The 14,999-nt window shown below is 43.1% G+C and overlaps 1 protein-coding gene across 1 annotated transcript; it reads left to right on the forward strand.

Moving 5' to 3' along the window:
* Positions 1-3,400: 3,400 nt before the first annotated feature.
* Positions 3,401-3,886, forward strand: LOC101598211 (transcription initiation factor TFIID subunit 12-like). The gene has a single exon (XM_045139104.1). The coding sequence runs from the start codon at positions 3,401-3,403 to the stop codon at positions 3,884-3,886; it is 486 nt and encodes a 161-aa protein (XP_044995039.1).
* Positions 3,887-14,999: the final 11,113 nt, after the last annotated feature.

Below are 14,999 nucleotides of genomic sequence, written 5' to 3' on the forward strand. Positions count from 1 at the left end.
AAAAATCATATGATCTCAAATAAATAATTTAAAATGCACCTCAAGATCCTGAAAAGCACTAGGTAGCAAGAAATACTAAAGATCAGGGCAAAAAGCAATAAAATGGAGACTAAAAGTTCAGTACCTAGAATTGATCAGAGTTGGATTTTGAAAAACTAAAGATTGACAAGCCCCCTAGCCAAATGAACCACGAGAGAGAAGACCCAAATTAATAAGCCTAGAGATGGAAAATATAAACATTAGGGACTACTTTTAAAACTTATATTCCAGGGCTGGACAGATGGCTTAGCAGTTAAGGCATATGCAGGTGAAGCCTAAGGACCCAGGTTCGATTCTCCAGGTCCCACATAAGCCAGATGTACATGGTGGCACATGTGTCTGGAGTTCGTTTGCAGTGGCTGGAGGCCCTGGCACACCCATTCCTCCCTCTCTCTCTCTCTCTCTCTCTCTCTCTCTCTCTCTCTCTCTATATATATATATATATATATATATATATATATATATATATATATATATATATATAACCCTATATTTCGAAACACTGGAAAATCTGCAAAAAAATGGACAAATTTAGGAATTCTTAGACACATGACCTACAAAAATTAAATCAAGAAGACATGAACAAATAGACTCATAACAGTGAGCAAAAAGGAAACAGAAACAAAACGCCTTCCAAAAAGTCTTCGAAGTCCAGGAAAAGATGACTGGGCAGTCCTGAGTTAGCATGTGGGGAACAGCAGTGTCAAAACACACGGGGGAAAAAGTGACAAACTGCAGGGAAAGGAGCAGAAGGCACGCTAGCAACCAGAGGTGTCCCTACCCCTTGCTCAGACAGGAGGGGGGGTCAGTACATAGTGCTCCTTGGATTCACAGCCAGTTCCTACTCTCTGGAAGTCAATGGCAGTATCCAAAACCTGCCACAGAGAGCTACATGGACTCAAAGGACATGTCGGCCACCATTCCTAAGGCACTCCAGGGAAAGAAAAAAAAAAGGATACTTGTCTCTCCCAAAATTACTAGAAAACATTGCTTACTTCTGAAACCTCATTTTCTTTCCATTATTATTTTCATGACTGTACCAGGATTACAAAAGACGGAACTCCTCCCCACCCCATTTCTGAACCTCATTTAGTACTAATGATGTCATTTGGAAATCCTAACTTCACTGACTGTGACTCAGATTCCAGGCTAAGAGAAATATGGGTAAAGTAGATCCCCATGAATGGGCACATCTGTGCAACAGACCTTGTTATTAACTTCCAGACCGCGGATATTCTATCAGTGGCACAACTTGCTGCCTATTACACTGAGGTTGAGCAAGTTTACTTTCCTTGCAACCAAATGATTTCAGATTTAATAACAAGTTGTAGGACTAACTTAGTGTTAAGAAAGAGGATAAGATGTTAATAAAAATGGAAATTACAAATCAAAAAAAAAAGAATAAATTGATCAAGAAAGAAAAGGTAGCAGATGAGGAATTTTAACAACTAAGGGAATCTTGGAATAGTTTTTCTTAATAACTGCAATGGTCAATCGTTGTCAATTTGTGTGTCTGAGGGTATTTCTAGAAAAGTTTCACTGAGTTTAATTCCCACCCTGAATGCAGACGGCAACACCCGAGGGGCTGGGAGTCCTGCATCGCCTCAAACCATGCGACAGAATAAACCTCTTCTCCTTTGAGTCGGTTCTCATCAGGTATCGGGTACAGCAAGGAGAAAAGTAATCCCATAACAGAACATGCTGTTTTTGACTCCACACCCGATATCCAAGTAAGGGATGAGGAAGATAACTGAAGAGTGTTTTATTTTTTATTTTTTTAAATATTTTTATTTATTTATTTATTTGAGAACGACAGACACAGAGAGAAAGACAGATAGAGGGAGAGAGAGAGAATGGGCGCGCCAGGGCTTCCAGCCTCTGCAAACGAACTCCAGACGCGTGCGCCCCCTTGTGCATCTGGCTAACGTGGGACCTGGGGAACTGAGCCTCGAACCGGGGTCCTTAGGCTTCACAGGCAAGCGCTTAACCGCTAAGCCATCTCTCCAGCCCTGAAGAGTGTTTTAAAGGCTCAGACATGGAAATACACACAGCACTTCCTTCCACGGAGTAGACCTCATGGTTCCTCTGCCTTGGCTAAAGCCTCTACATCTGATATGCCAGATTCCTGACGTGATTCCTCCAGTCTCCGACATGTATTGGCATCTGCTGTGTGTCAAGGATAGCAGCAGGTTCCAAGATACAAGGATGAAGAGCTCAGTCATGAACAGTCAGTAGACTCATCTCTGGGTTTATGTAGAAATGAGCCACCATTACAGTAGTGGGGAAAATGTGGCCAATTTCAAACAAGCAATGTAATACTGTTGAGTTGGAGAGAATAGCATGAAAACATACACCATTGTTTAGTACTTCTACCAGAGACAATCTGACACAAATAACCTTGAGTTAGTAAACTGTAGTAAATGAACTAATGAGTAACAGGTTTGCACTATTGATTTACTTTGGTTTTTTTAAACTATTTTTTAATTAATTTATTTATTTGAGAGGGAAAGAGAGAATGAATGGACATGACAGGGCCTCCAGCCACTGCAAATGAACTCCAAATACATGTGCCCCCTTGTGCATTTTGACTTTACATGGGTACTGGGGAATTGAACCTGAGTCCTTAGGCTTCACAGGCAAGTACCTTGACCACTAAGCAATCTCTCCAGCCCAACTTTGGATTTTAATACAATTTATTTAATTACATTTAAAAAAAAAAATGCCTGGATATGGCAACTAGGTCATCAATTACTGGAAACCTCACAGCCAGCCCTCATGGGGAGGCTCACAGACAACTACTGTTCCTATGGCCCCCACCGCTGGCTCCCTCCCACCTTATATATATATATATTATCTTTAGTTATGTGCATAATGTGTATACAGCCGTGTTGGTACCATCGTTAGCCTCTTCCCTGTCCTCCCCTCTCCGTAGGGACCCTCCTCGCTGGGGACTGTGGGTCGTCAGTTATGGGGCAGAGGCAATGTCTCTGTGCATAATGTCGCCGCATGTGGCTCTAACAATCTTTCTGTCCCCTCTTCTGTGAATTTCCCTGAGCCATGCTGGGTTCGTTTTAGGTCTTTGTTTGTTGTTTATCCTTTACTTCATCTTTACTTAGACCACCTCATCTCTCTGACTTCCACTTATTTGTGTCCCAAGGATTAGACAGACGGAAGAGGATGAAGGAAGGTGGAGAGATAAAGAGATGAAAGAGCAGACCAGCTGCTGAGAGGAAAGCTTCACTGGGGCAGTCTCCGCATATCATGGGGAGATAGACACTGCTGCCTCTAATGGGCCTTGGTCCTCCTCACAGCTCCAAAAAGAAAGATAAACTCTGAGTTGAAGTCCAAAGCTTGGCAGATTATGAACCAGTTTGGCCCCTCAACTCTAATCAACCTCTCCAATTTCTCATCCATAAAACCCGAACCAGCCAGCACCCCTCCACAAGGCTCCAAGGCCAACAGCACTACTGTGGTAAAGATTCCAGACACTCCCGGGACAGCAGGTCGTCTTAGCCCTGAAAACAATCAGGTATTAACCAAGAAGAAATTACAGGACTTAGTAAGAGAAGTGGATCCTAATGAGCAGTTGGATGAAGATGTAGAGGAGATGCTGCTACAGATTGCTGATGATTTTATTCAGAGTGTGGTGACAGCTGCCTGCCAACTTGCACGACATTGCAAGTCCAGTACCTTAGAGGTGAAAGATGTCCAGTTACATCTAGAGCGCCTGTGGAACATGTGGATCCCAGGATTTGGCTCTGAAGAAATCCGACCCTATAAAAAAGCTTGCACAACAGGAGCTCATAAACAGAGAATGGCATTGATCCAGAAAACAATGAAGAAATAACACAGGGAAAGATCAGGGAATGGACAACAATGCATTTGGAGATACTTGAGCTCAGACCTCAGCCATGTCATCCTTGGAATTTTTTTTAAATGCTTGACAGAGAAGCATATACTTTTTATTAACAGTGTAGAAATATCTATAATGACTGAGAAGATCTGCCAAAAGAATAAAGCCTCCTACCCTCACCTCTGGTCCCGTTTCCCCACCATCTCAAAGAGGAGATGCATCTTCTAGAGAAGACTGTATCTGTGGTTTATTATATAAGTGATTGAATGTAGGACAAAGCATTATGCTTGTGTTGGGTGAGACGGTATTAGCAGGATTTGTAGAGGGTTTGTTTCCTCCTTCCTTCTCTTTTCCCTGTACTTTGTAATGTCAGTGTTTATATGAATATGAATTTGGTTTGCTTTTCCAGAATAAAGAAATTATTCATCGAAAAAGAAGAGATGAAAGACAAAAAAAATGGATATTTGCAAGTAACTTATTTTTATGGTTTTAAAAGTTAAAAAGTTACTCTTCTTTTTATTTTATTTTTGTTTTTATTTATTTACTTGAGAGCAACAGAGAGAGAAAGAGAGAGATAGAGAAAGAATGGGCGCACCAGGGCCTCCAGCCACTGCAAATGAACTCCAGATGCGTGCGCCCCCTTGTGCATCTGGCTAACGTGGGTCCTGGGGAATCGAGCCTCAAACTGGGGTCCTTAGGCTTCACAGGCAAGCGCTTAACCACTAAGCCATCTCTCCAGCCCAAAAAGTTACTCTTCTATGAAGTCCATCTCTTCAGTGCACTGACCTATAGAGTGGAGCTATTTAATGTGGTGATGCTAGCTACGCATGACTCCTGAGCAACTGAAGTGTAGCAACTCCACAGTGAAATGTACTGAGGTACACATATTTTACCATAATTAATAATCATTACATTGATTACATGTTGAGACAAATTTTGAGATACATTGGGTCAAATTTATTTTAGTAAAATTTACTTTATCAATTGGGATTTTTTAAAATTTTGTCTAGTTAGATGCACTACCATTGCACTTTGAGGTCCTGAGAACTCACTTTTTCATTTCTTAAAATGGAGTTCTGAGGGCTGGAGAGATCGCTCAGTGGTTAAGCACTTGCCTGAGAAGCCTAAAGACCCAGGTTCCATTCCCCAGCACCCACGTGAACCAGATGCACAAGGTGATGCATGCATCTGGAGTTTGTTTGCAGTCTCTGGAGGCCCTGATGTGCCCATTCTTTCTCCTTTTCTCCAATAAATAAATATTTAAAAATTTTTAAGTGAGGTTCTCATTGTCTTTCCATTTTAATCCAGCCTTGCTGCCAGCTTTCTTCTTCCATATGCCACCTTCAAAAATCTTCAGGTGGTAAGCCGGGCGTGGTGGCGCACGCCTTTAATCCCAGCACTCGGGAGGCAGAGGTAGGAGGATCGCCATGAGTTCAAGGCCACCCTGAGACTACAGAGTTAATTCCAGGTCAGCCTGGACCAGAGTGAGACCCTACCTTGAAAAACCCCCCCAAAAAAAAAAATCTTCAGGTGGGGGCTGGAGAGATGGCTTAGTGGTTAAGCGCTTGCCTGTGAAGCCTAAGGACCCTGGTTCGAGACTCGGTTCCCCAGGTCCCATGTTAGCCAGATGCACAAGGGGGCACACGCATCTGGAGTTCGTTTGCAGAGGCTGGAAGCCCTGGCGCGCCCATTCTCTCTCTCTCCCTCTATCTGTCTTTCTCTCTGTGTCTGTTGCTCTCAAATAAATAAATAATTTTTTTTAAAAAAGTAAAAAAAAAATAATCTTCAGGTGGGGTGGAGAGATGGCTTAGTGGTTAAGGTGCATGCATCTGAAGCCAAAGGACCCAGGTTCAATTCTCCAGGTCCCACGTAAGCCAGATGCACATGGTGGTGCATGTGTCTGGAGTTTGTTTTCAGTGGCTGGAAGCCCTGGTACACCCATTCTCTCTCTCTCACACACTCACTTATAAATAAATAAAAATAAATCTTAAAAAACTTCAGCTATGGGTTGGGGAATAGCTCAGTAGCTGAGCATTTGCCTAACATGCTTTTGTCTGGAGTGGAATCCCCATCTCTACTAAAAAATAAAAAACTTGGGCTGGAGAGATGGCTTAGTGATTAAGCGCTTGGCTGTGAAGCCTAACAACCCTGGTTCGAGTCTCGATTCCCCAGGACCCACATTAGCCAGATGCACAAGGGGGCGCACACATCTGGAGTTCATTTGCAGTGGCTGGAAGCCCTGGTGCGCTCATTCTCTATCTGCCTCTTTCTCTGTCTGTGGCTCTTAAAATAAATAAACAAAAAATTTTTTAAAAAATAAAAATAAAAAAATAAAAAACTTAACCTACATTATTATTATTTAATTATTAGTTATGTACATACTCAGTGTGTAAACAGCCTGTATTGGTACCATCCTTACCCTCATTGATTTTACATTCTCAAGGTTACTAAGTTTTATATTATGTTAATCATATTGTACCTATAGCTTGATTCTAACATTTAAACCAATACAGCATGCATCTTTTTTAAAAAAAATATTTTATTTTTATTTATTTAACAGAGAGACAGAGAGAGAGAAAGGGCACGCCAGGGCCTCCAGCCTCTGCAAATGAACTCCAGACACGTGCGCCCCTTGTGCATCTGGCTAAGGTGGGACCTGGGGAATTGAACCTGGGTCCTTTGGCTTTGCAAACAAATGCCTTAACCGCTAAGCCATCCCTCCAGCCCCAACATGCATCTTAATATAACCAATAAAATTGCAATAGGATCTAGCAGTGTTTTGTACTATACGAAATGATATTGAATCCCACATCCTTCAAACTCCCATGATATGCTGTATTTCAAGAATCAAAGTCACCCTTCCTAACTTTGGATGACTTCTCAAAATATGCTATATTGTATTCTTCCTAGTTAGGCAATCATTTTTTAATTAAATTTTTCTCAGTCTTTTTTTTTATTTTTTTGTTCATTTTTATTTATTTATTTATTTATTTGAGAGTGACAGAGACAGAAAGAGGCAGATAGAGAAAGAGAGAATGAGCACGTCGGGGCTTCCAGCCACTACAAACGAACTCCAGACGCGTGCGCCCCCTTGTCCTGGATAAGCGAGCCTCAAACCGGGGTCTTTAGGTTTCACTTAACTGCTAAGCCATCTCTCCAGCCCAAGAGCAATCATTTTCTAGTAGAGCCTTTTCTTTATCCTAAAGTTCATGTTTTCTGTTTTGTTGTCAAACGTGGGTAGCCTCGTACAGTAAGAGGCAAAGTCATGAAGCTCCTTCACTGAGCACCTTCTTAAAGTGGATCTGCTTTCTCCCTGTTAAGTCCTGTCAGGGCAGTGGCAGTGGTTTTGCAGCAGCATGGGGTGCAGTGAAAGGGGCGCGTGGGAAGTGAGACAAGAATGAAGGCTGCAAAGAGAAGGCATACTGGTGGATACATGGTCGAAAGGGGTAGGATTGGTTGCATATCTTCTCAGAATTAAGCATAGGGGGCTGGAGAGATGGCTTATCAGTTAAAGCGCTTGCCTGCAAAACCTAAAGACCCAGGTTCATTTCCCCAGGACCCACGTAAGCCAGATGCACAAGGGGGCACATGTGTCTGGATTTCGTTGGCAGTGGCTGGAGGCCCAGGCGCGTCCATTCTCTCTTTCTCTTGCTAATAAATTTTAAAAATTAAAAAGAAAATTTTTAAAAAATAAAAAGCTTAAAATGGAGATATTTGTGGGTGGGAGCCCTGTCCACATAAGAGCCCCCATTCTCCTACTGAAATAGAGGAACTAACTGTTCGACTGTTAAGAGAAAGAATTCAAGTGCAGAAGAAACATTCTGAAATACGTACTGCCAGCAATGTGCCAGGGGCTTGAAGACTAGCTTCATCAGTGAATTCACCTACTGAGAGACACCCAGATTGTGAAGACTGTGGCTTCATCAGTGAATTCACCTACTGAGAGACAGCCGGATCGTGAAGACTGTAGCTTCATCAGTGAATTCACCTACTGAGAGACAGCCAGATTGTGAATACTGTGGCTTCATCAGTGAATTCACCTACTGAGAGACAGCCGGATCGTGAAGACTGTGGCTTCATCAGTGAATTCACCTACTGAGAGACAGCCGGATCGTGAAGACTGTAGCTTCATCAGTGAATTCACCTACTAAGACAGCCAGATTGTGAATACTGTGGCTTCATCAGTGAATTCACCTGAGAGACAGCCGGATTGTGAAGACTGTAGCTTCATCAGTGAATTCACCTACTGAGAGACAGCCAGATTGTGAAGACTGTGGCTTCATCAGTGAATTCACCTACTGAGAGACAGCCGGATCATGAAGACTGTGGCTTCATCAGTGAATTCACCTTCTGAGAGACAACCAGATCATGAAGACTGTAGCTTCATCAGTGAATTAACCTACTGAGAGACAGCCGGATCATGAAGACTGTATTCATCAGTGAATTCACCTACTGAGAGGCAGCCAGATCATGAACACTGCAGCTTTATCAGTGAATTCACCTATTGATAAATTGGTACTGCATGGTCGATCAGAAAGGGGCCTAGTTGGGAGAAGTAGGTCACCATGAGGGGAAGGGTTGTCACTAGAGGTATATCTTGTCCCTTGTCCCTTTCCCTTCATCCCTTCAATGGGTTGTGGAATAAACCAACTTGCCTTCTGTGTCCTTCCATAGTGATTGGCTCATTGTGCATTGACCCATAAGCAATGGAGTAAAACTCAAAACCAGAAGCCAGAGTAAATCTTTTTCTCTTTTAAGTTGATTTTTCTCAGATATTTTGTCACAAGGACAAAACATGACCAACAGATACATTTCAGGCATAATTCTCACACAGAACATATCAGAAAAGTTGGTTAACAGGGATATCCAAAAAGGTGTTGGAAGTACTAAATGTTGAGTGATTAGAATACCCTTGAAATACATTTGTGATCTCACTACACTTTGATTGGTGGCACTACCTTAAATTAATAAATTTTCACTTATTTTCAAATCCTGTATCTTTAAGCTAATATTTACACCTTCTCTAGGTTTCCCCTCCAACTGTTCCCTTTCAAGAAGCAACAATGCCATTGCCAGGAACTGGGAGCTTAATGGGTTTATGCAGAATGTGCTTTGGTTCCACTAACCCAGAAAAGGAAAGCTACAGCAAAATACAACTCCACTTAAGAACAACAACAAAATAAGGCACTTTAAAGTGATGTTTTTGTAATTTCCTTCCCTGAAATATAATAGAATGATATCATATCTTTACAAGGAAATACAAGTGCATTCCATTACATATCATGCCAAGTACTAATAATGCATTACCACACTTTCTGTTAATCCTACAGGCTTTTCAAGTACTTGCCTCATTAATTACTCTTCAAAAAAACATTTAAGACCCATGAGTAGAAAATATTATTTCCACATAATTAAGCCTACCTCACAAGTATCAAATTGTTTTAGGATTATAATAACTAAAACAAAACAAAAAATAACCCCTGGACATAGTCAATAGTCATTCATATTTTCTTCATTTTTTTATTGGGCATTAATTGGGAGCTTTGTCTAGAAATGGTTCTTCTCAGATCAAGCTCTCCCTTTGGCCAATCCTGCTTTCTATCCCTCCCTTTCATTGGCATTGGTAAGCATGCTATGTCCAAAGCTCAAAGGTAACACAACCACAGGAAATTTCCACATGATAAAAGTCTATGATGTTTCTATATAGACTGGATTTGGCAGTATTATCAGGCACTCCATAAATATTTATTGAATGAATGAATAGACAAGTTGTGTCTTGCAAATCTCATAGCAATCTTTCACATCCAAATCTACCTAGGGTTTTTTGTTTTGTTTTTCAAGGTAGGGTCTTGCTCTAGGCGAGGCTGACCTGGAATTCACTATGGAGACTCAGGGTGGCCTCAAACTCATGGCAATCCTCCTACCTCCACCTCCTGAGGGCTGGGATTAAAGGCATGCGCCACCACGCCCAGTTCAAAATGTATTTTTATATAGCTGTTTCTCAGCTTTTAAAAATCCACTCTCGGGCTGGAGAGATGGCTTAGAGGTTAAGCGCTTGCCTGTGAAGCCTAGCCTAAGGACCCCGGTTCGAGGCTCAGTTCCCCAGGTCCCACGTTAGCCAGATGCACAAGGGGGCGCACGCGTCTGGAGTTCGTTTGCAGAGGCTGGAAGCCCTGGCGCCCCATTCTCTCTCTCCCTCTATCTGTCTCTCTCTGTGTCTGTCACTCTCAAATAAATAAATAAAAATTAAAAAAAAAATCCACTCTCACCTTTGTTAATGGAAAAATCCAGTTTACTTCCCTCTCAGAGAGAGGACAGTCTGTGACTCTTATCTTCTTGACCAAGAATAGTTACCGACCCTTTATGCATTGCATGAAGGCCAGAAGATTTGTTCTAACAGCCTTATAATTAGGGGAACGCAATAGGTCTTTTGGTTTTGGTTAAAGCAAATGAATCCTTTCTTTCAGTCAGCTGCTTTGCAACCATCCATGTGGCCAGTATAATTGTGTCATCCAAGTCACCACGTTTAGAAGGTCCTTTACGTCCAATGCCTTGCTTTTATTGCCTTGAAATTCTTAACAGCTTATCGGCAAGAGACCCTAAATCTTCCTTTTTGTAACAAGTTCCACAAATTATGTAGCCAGTCATGTTTATAGGTCTGATTCTTATTGAACAGCATTAGAATCATCTAACATCCACACCTACAGCTCGTCATTGAAGCGTGTATTATTTCATCTCTGAGTTGTAGACTGCTTTCTCTGGTTACATCCTTTCGCTCCTGACACAAAGGACGAGAGCTCCCAGAACGGCAGTGAAAGCCGGGTGTGGTGGCTCACGCCATCCCAGTACTCAGGAGCCAGAGGCAGGAGGACCACCACGAGTTAGAGGCCACCCCGAGGCTACATAGTGAATTCCAGGTCGACCTAAGCTACAGTGAGACCCAACCTCAAAAAAAAAAAAAAAAAAAAAAAGAGAGAATGTCAGTGAGTAGAATGTAACGTAAGTCCCATGTGGGTTCATTTACTGTCTACCCATATATCATGTTCACGTGCTAATGTTACCTTCTTGTGAAAGGTTCACATTCTCAGCAGAACATGACACGATTTCTAATCAAATCTAGGTGAATTATCAGGGGGCCCTCAGAGGAATGGCTGGCATAGCTGGGAGACAGTGGAGGGTGAAGAGACGTGGCCCAGTGGGAAGCCCTGGAGTGATGTGGGCCCTTGAGGGAGTTTGGAACTCTGACTCCCTCGTCCCTCTCATGCTCTGTCCATGAGGTGAACGGCTCTGCAGTGCCCCAGACTCCTGCCACCATATTCCCTCTCAATACAAGCCTAAAGGAGACATAGCCAACTGACTAGAGACTGGACCTCCAAAACTGTGAGCCCAAATAAATATGTTCTCTTTAAGAAGCTGATCGTCTCAGGCATTAGATACAGCAATGGAGTTTCAGAAATGGAAGGAAATCTTAAGGGGCATTCTGGAAAAAGGACTTATGGTCTTCCCAGAAGCCATGGGTTATTAAATGAAAATAACGGTGCCAGATGTGGGACACCTCCCTGAGGCATTGGTCAGGGAGGCCCCAGAAGCCCTGAAAACAATGCATGAGGCTTGTCATTGCTCTTGGTTGCCCACCAGAACTGAACAGGAAGACCCTGTTGCTGAAAACTCCACAGCCATAGATGGACAGAGAGAGGGAACAGTGTGACTGAACTGGGCGCCTCCTTCTTGCCAGATAACTTTCACAGTGCCAGATGGTACCATGCAAGCTGCTGGGAGAGGAAAACCATCAATGGCCCTTACCCAGCTGTGTACCCACGTGCTACAACACGGTCTTGCCAGGCAATAGGTTCCCACTGGTGGAAAAGTGGCATGACTGCTTTCCGACCAGGTTTGAAACCTGCTCTACATGGGGGAATTCATGCTTGATACTGTATACCAGGACAAAAGCCCATGGCTGGGGAGGTCATGGGCCCCAGGGAGGACATATTACTGTTATTTTTTTAATTTTGTTTATTTTTATTTATTTATTTGAAAGCAATGGACAGAGAAAGAGGCAGACAGAGAGATAATGGGCGTGCCAGGGCCTCCAGCCACTGCAAAGGAACTCCAGATGCACGCACCACCTTGTGCATCTGGCTAACATGGGTCCTGGAGAAATCAAGCCCCGAACCGGGGTCCTTAGGCTTCACAGGCAAGCACTTAAGCACTAAGCCATCTCTTCAGCCCCCAAATATGTTTTTATTTATTTGAGAGTGACAGAGAGAGAGAGAGAGAAAGAGGCAGGTGGAGAGAGGGAATGGGCATTCCAAGGCCTCCAGCCACTGTAAATGGACTCCAGACATGTATGCCCCCTTGTGCATCTGGCTTACGTGGATCCTGGGAAATGAAGTCTCAAATCAGGCTCCTTAGGCTTCACAGGCAAGTGCTTAACTGCTAAGCCATCTCTCCAGCCCTATTACTGTTATTTTACTAAAGTGCCTGCTAACTATTTATGTTTAGGCCCACAGATTAATGCTGGCCTCAACCTTGATCAGGGAACTTGTGAGTTACAATCATCTGTGATTAACGCAGCCTCATTACGAGACTAGGTGCAGAAAGTAAGTGACTGCCAAGTGCCCAGCCCGTGATATAATGGAGCTCAGGGAATATCAGGGAAGTGGGGTAGAAAGAATGCAGAGCTGGAAGATGGAGAGGAATGCTGTGGAATTCTCTCACCTGCACATAAGTAACATGGCGATTATGCTCAGGAAGTCACAACAGATGTGGTTACCTGCACAGGACCTGCACAAGATAGACTCAGCTAATATTCCACGGGTGGGCATGGGCTCATAAGGACTCAGCCCTTCCTGAGGAACTACTGACAGCTAGCAGTTGCTGAAGGAGGGTATCCATTCTCTTCAGTGCTGTATGCACTGGTATGTGAGGGGAATAGGGGCCAGCATGAGTGGGAGAGGAGAGAGTGGGTAATAAGGGTCTATAAAAAAAAAAAAAGCATTGCAAAGCTGGGTGTGGTAGCGCACACCTTTAATCCCAGCACTCAGAAGGCAGAGGTAGGAGGATCACTGTGAGTTCAAGGCCACTCTGAGACTATATAGTGAAGTCCAGGTTAGCGTGGGCTAGAATGAGGCCTTACCTCAAAAAACCCAAAACAAAACAAAACAAAATGTTGTATGGGCATATTTTAATACCTCCATTTTATTATATTTGGTTACTGACAAACAAAATGAAGATACAAAATATTAAAAATAATAAAATGAGCCAGGTGTGGTAGCACACACCTTTAATCCCAGCACTTGGGAGGTGGAGGTAGTAGGATCATCGTGAGTTCGAGGTCACCCTGAGGCTCCATAGTGAATTCCAGGTCAGCCTGGGCTAGAGTGCAATCCTGCCTCGAAAAACCAAAATAAATAAATAAATAAACAAACAAATAAGAATGCATTGCAAGGTTATGTGTCCCAGAGCACAGTAGAAGAGACACTGTTGCCAAGCCGGAGCACTGGGCCATCCTGAGCCCAAGGCCCTCCCGCAGCTCACATGCTCAAAGACAGGGTCTCACAAATCAGATCAACAATGGCAAGCCTCAAAGAAAGGAACGACAGCCTCCAAATGCCACTTCGAAAGCCTAAGACATTTGAAAAAAATCATTTTACAAGTATAGCTTATAAGTAGGAAGTCCTCGACAGTCTCTTCCATTTTTTCCTTCAAATGGTTTGTAAAATTCAATTGTGCAGCACTCGCTTAACTCAGTAGGCCTGAGCCATGCCAGAAACACTAACAACATGGTACATGAAGTCTCCCCATGACCCCGTGTAGTACCAGGCTTTGCCATGTCCGAACCTAGGAGACCATTTCCCTCAAAGGACAATAGAAAGAATAGTTGTCACCTATCTCCCAGTGGGCACGTTTGAGAAAACTCAGAACTCATCCCAAAGCTTGAGCGAGGGCCCAGGTCACACAGTAACTCAATTTTCTCTAAGTCATCCCTTAGAAACCTGCAGGATATGTGAGGGGGAAAGAGGAAGAAAAGCACTGATTGCCAAGTAAGCCCAGGGTGAGATCTGATTTTAAACCTACACACACACTGGGTTTAGTCACCAAAGGGGCAGAGAAGAACAGTCTAAGTAGTGTGGGAGTGGAGATTCCAAATGCAGCTTTAGCTATGATCTGTGTGCTAGTCTTAGCTGAGGTCAGCGAGTCCGTCTTTGCCATGTGGAGCTGAAGCTCAGCCAGTAGACTCAATTGTCATTTTACAAAGAACTTTGAAATCCTGGAAACTTTGGTGCCCGGCATAGATTGCCATTACATGTTGTTAGATAAACTAAAACTATTTTAAAAATTAGCAAAAGCTGGGCATGGTGGAGCATGCCTTTAATCCCAGCACTCAGGAGACAGAGGTAAGAGGATCACCGTGAGTTCGAGGCTACCCTGAGACTTCGTAGTGAGTTCCAGGTCGGCCTGGGCTAGAGTGGGACCCTACCTCAAAAAACAAAACAGAGCACAGAGTTTGCTCACATTGGGATGAAGGTTCTTTTCTGAGCAGAACTGTCGGCTTTGTTTTCACAGGAAGCAAAGTCCATGAGATTCTGCGCTAAATGGAGACTTTTGTATTCTGTTTTTAACTATAATCTTTACCTCTAAGATTACTTGTGCTCGTAGAAAATGTCTTTTGATTATTCAATGCCATAGAAAACTGAATTTACACTTCTGCTTTTAACGCAGAAAACTGCAAGTGAATGTCACTTCCATCTTAACAACCAAAGTTATATAAATAATACACAAACCTTTTCTCGAGTCTGTTAAAAAAAAAAAAAAGCCGGGAGGCCAAGGCAACCAATAAGAAGAATTCTAACAAGAGACAGGTGTGTGCCAGGACGAGGGCCCACACAAACTGCTCCCCCTTTAGAGAGCACAGGGAAACCATGCAAACTGAATAAGGGCGGGGGGAGGGGGAGAGAGAAAGGGAGGACAGCCAAAACTGGTAAAAAGTTTCTAAGTCAAATATGGCAAGTAAATAGTTGGGAGCCACAGGTGCAAGGAACTCTTTACCATGGTCATCCCAAGTGTTCATAAGAAAGACTGAGGCAGGGCAGGGGAACCGACTCCC

The sequence above is a fragment of the Jaculus jaculus genome, chromosome 20 (genome assembly GCF_020740685.1).
Source record: "Jaculus jaculus isolate mJacJac1 chromosome 20, mJacJac1.mat.Y.cur, whole genome shotgun sequence".
NCBI lineage: Eukaryota > Metazoa > Chordata > Mammalia > Rodentia > Dipodidae > Jaculus > Jaculus jaculus.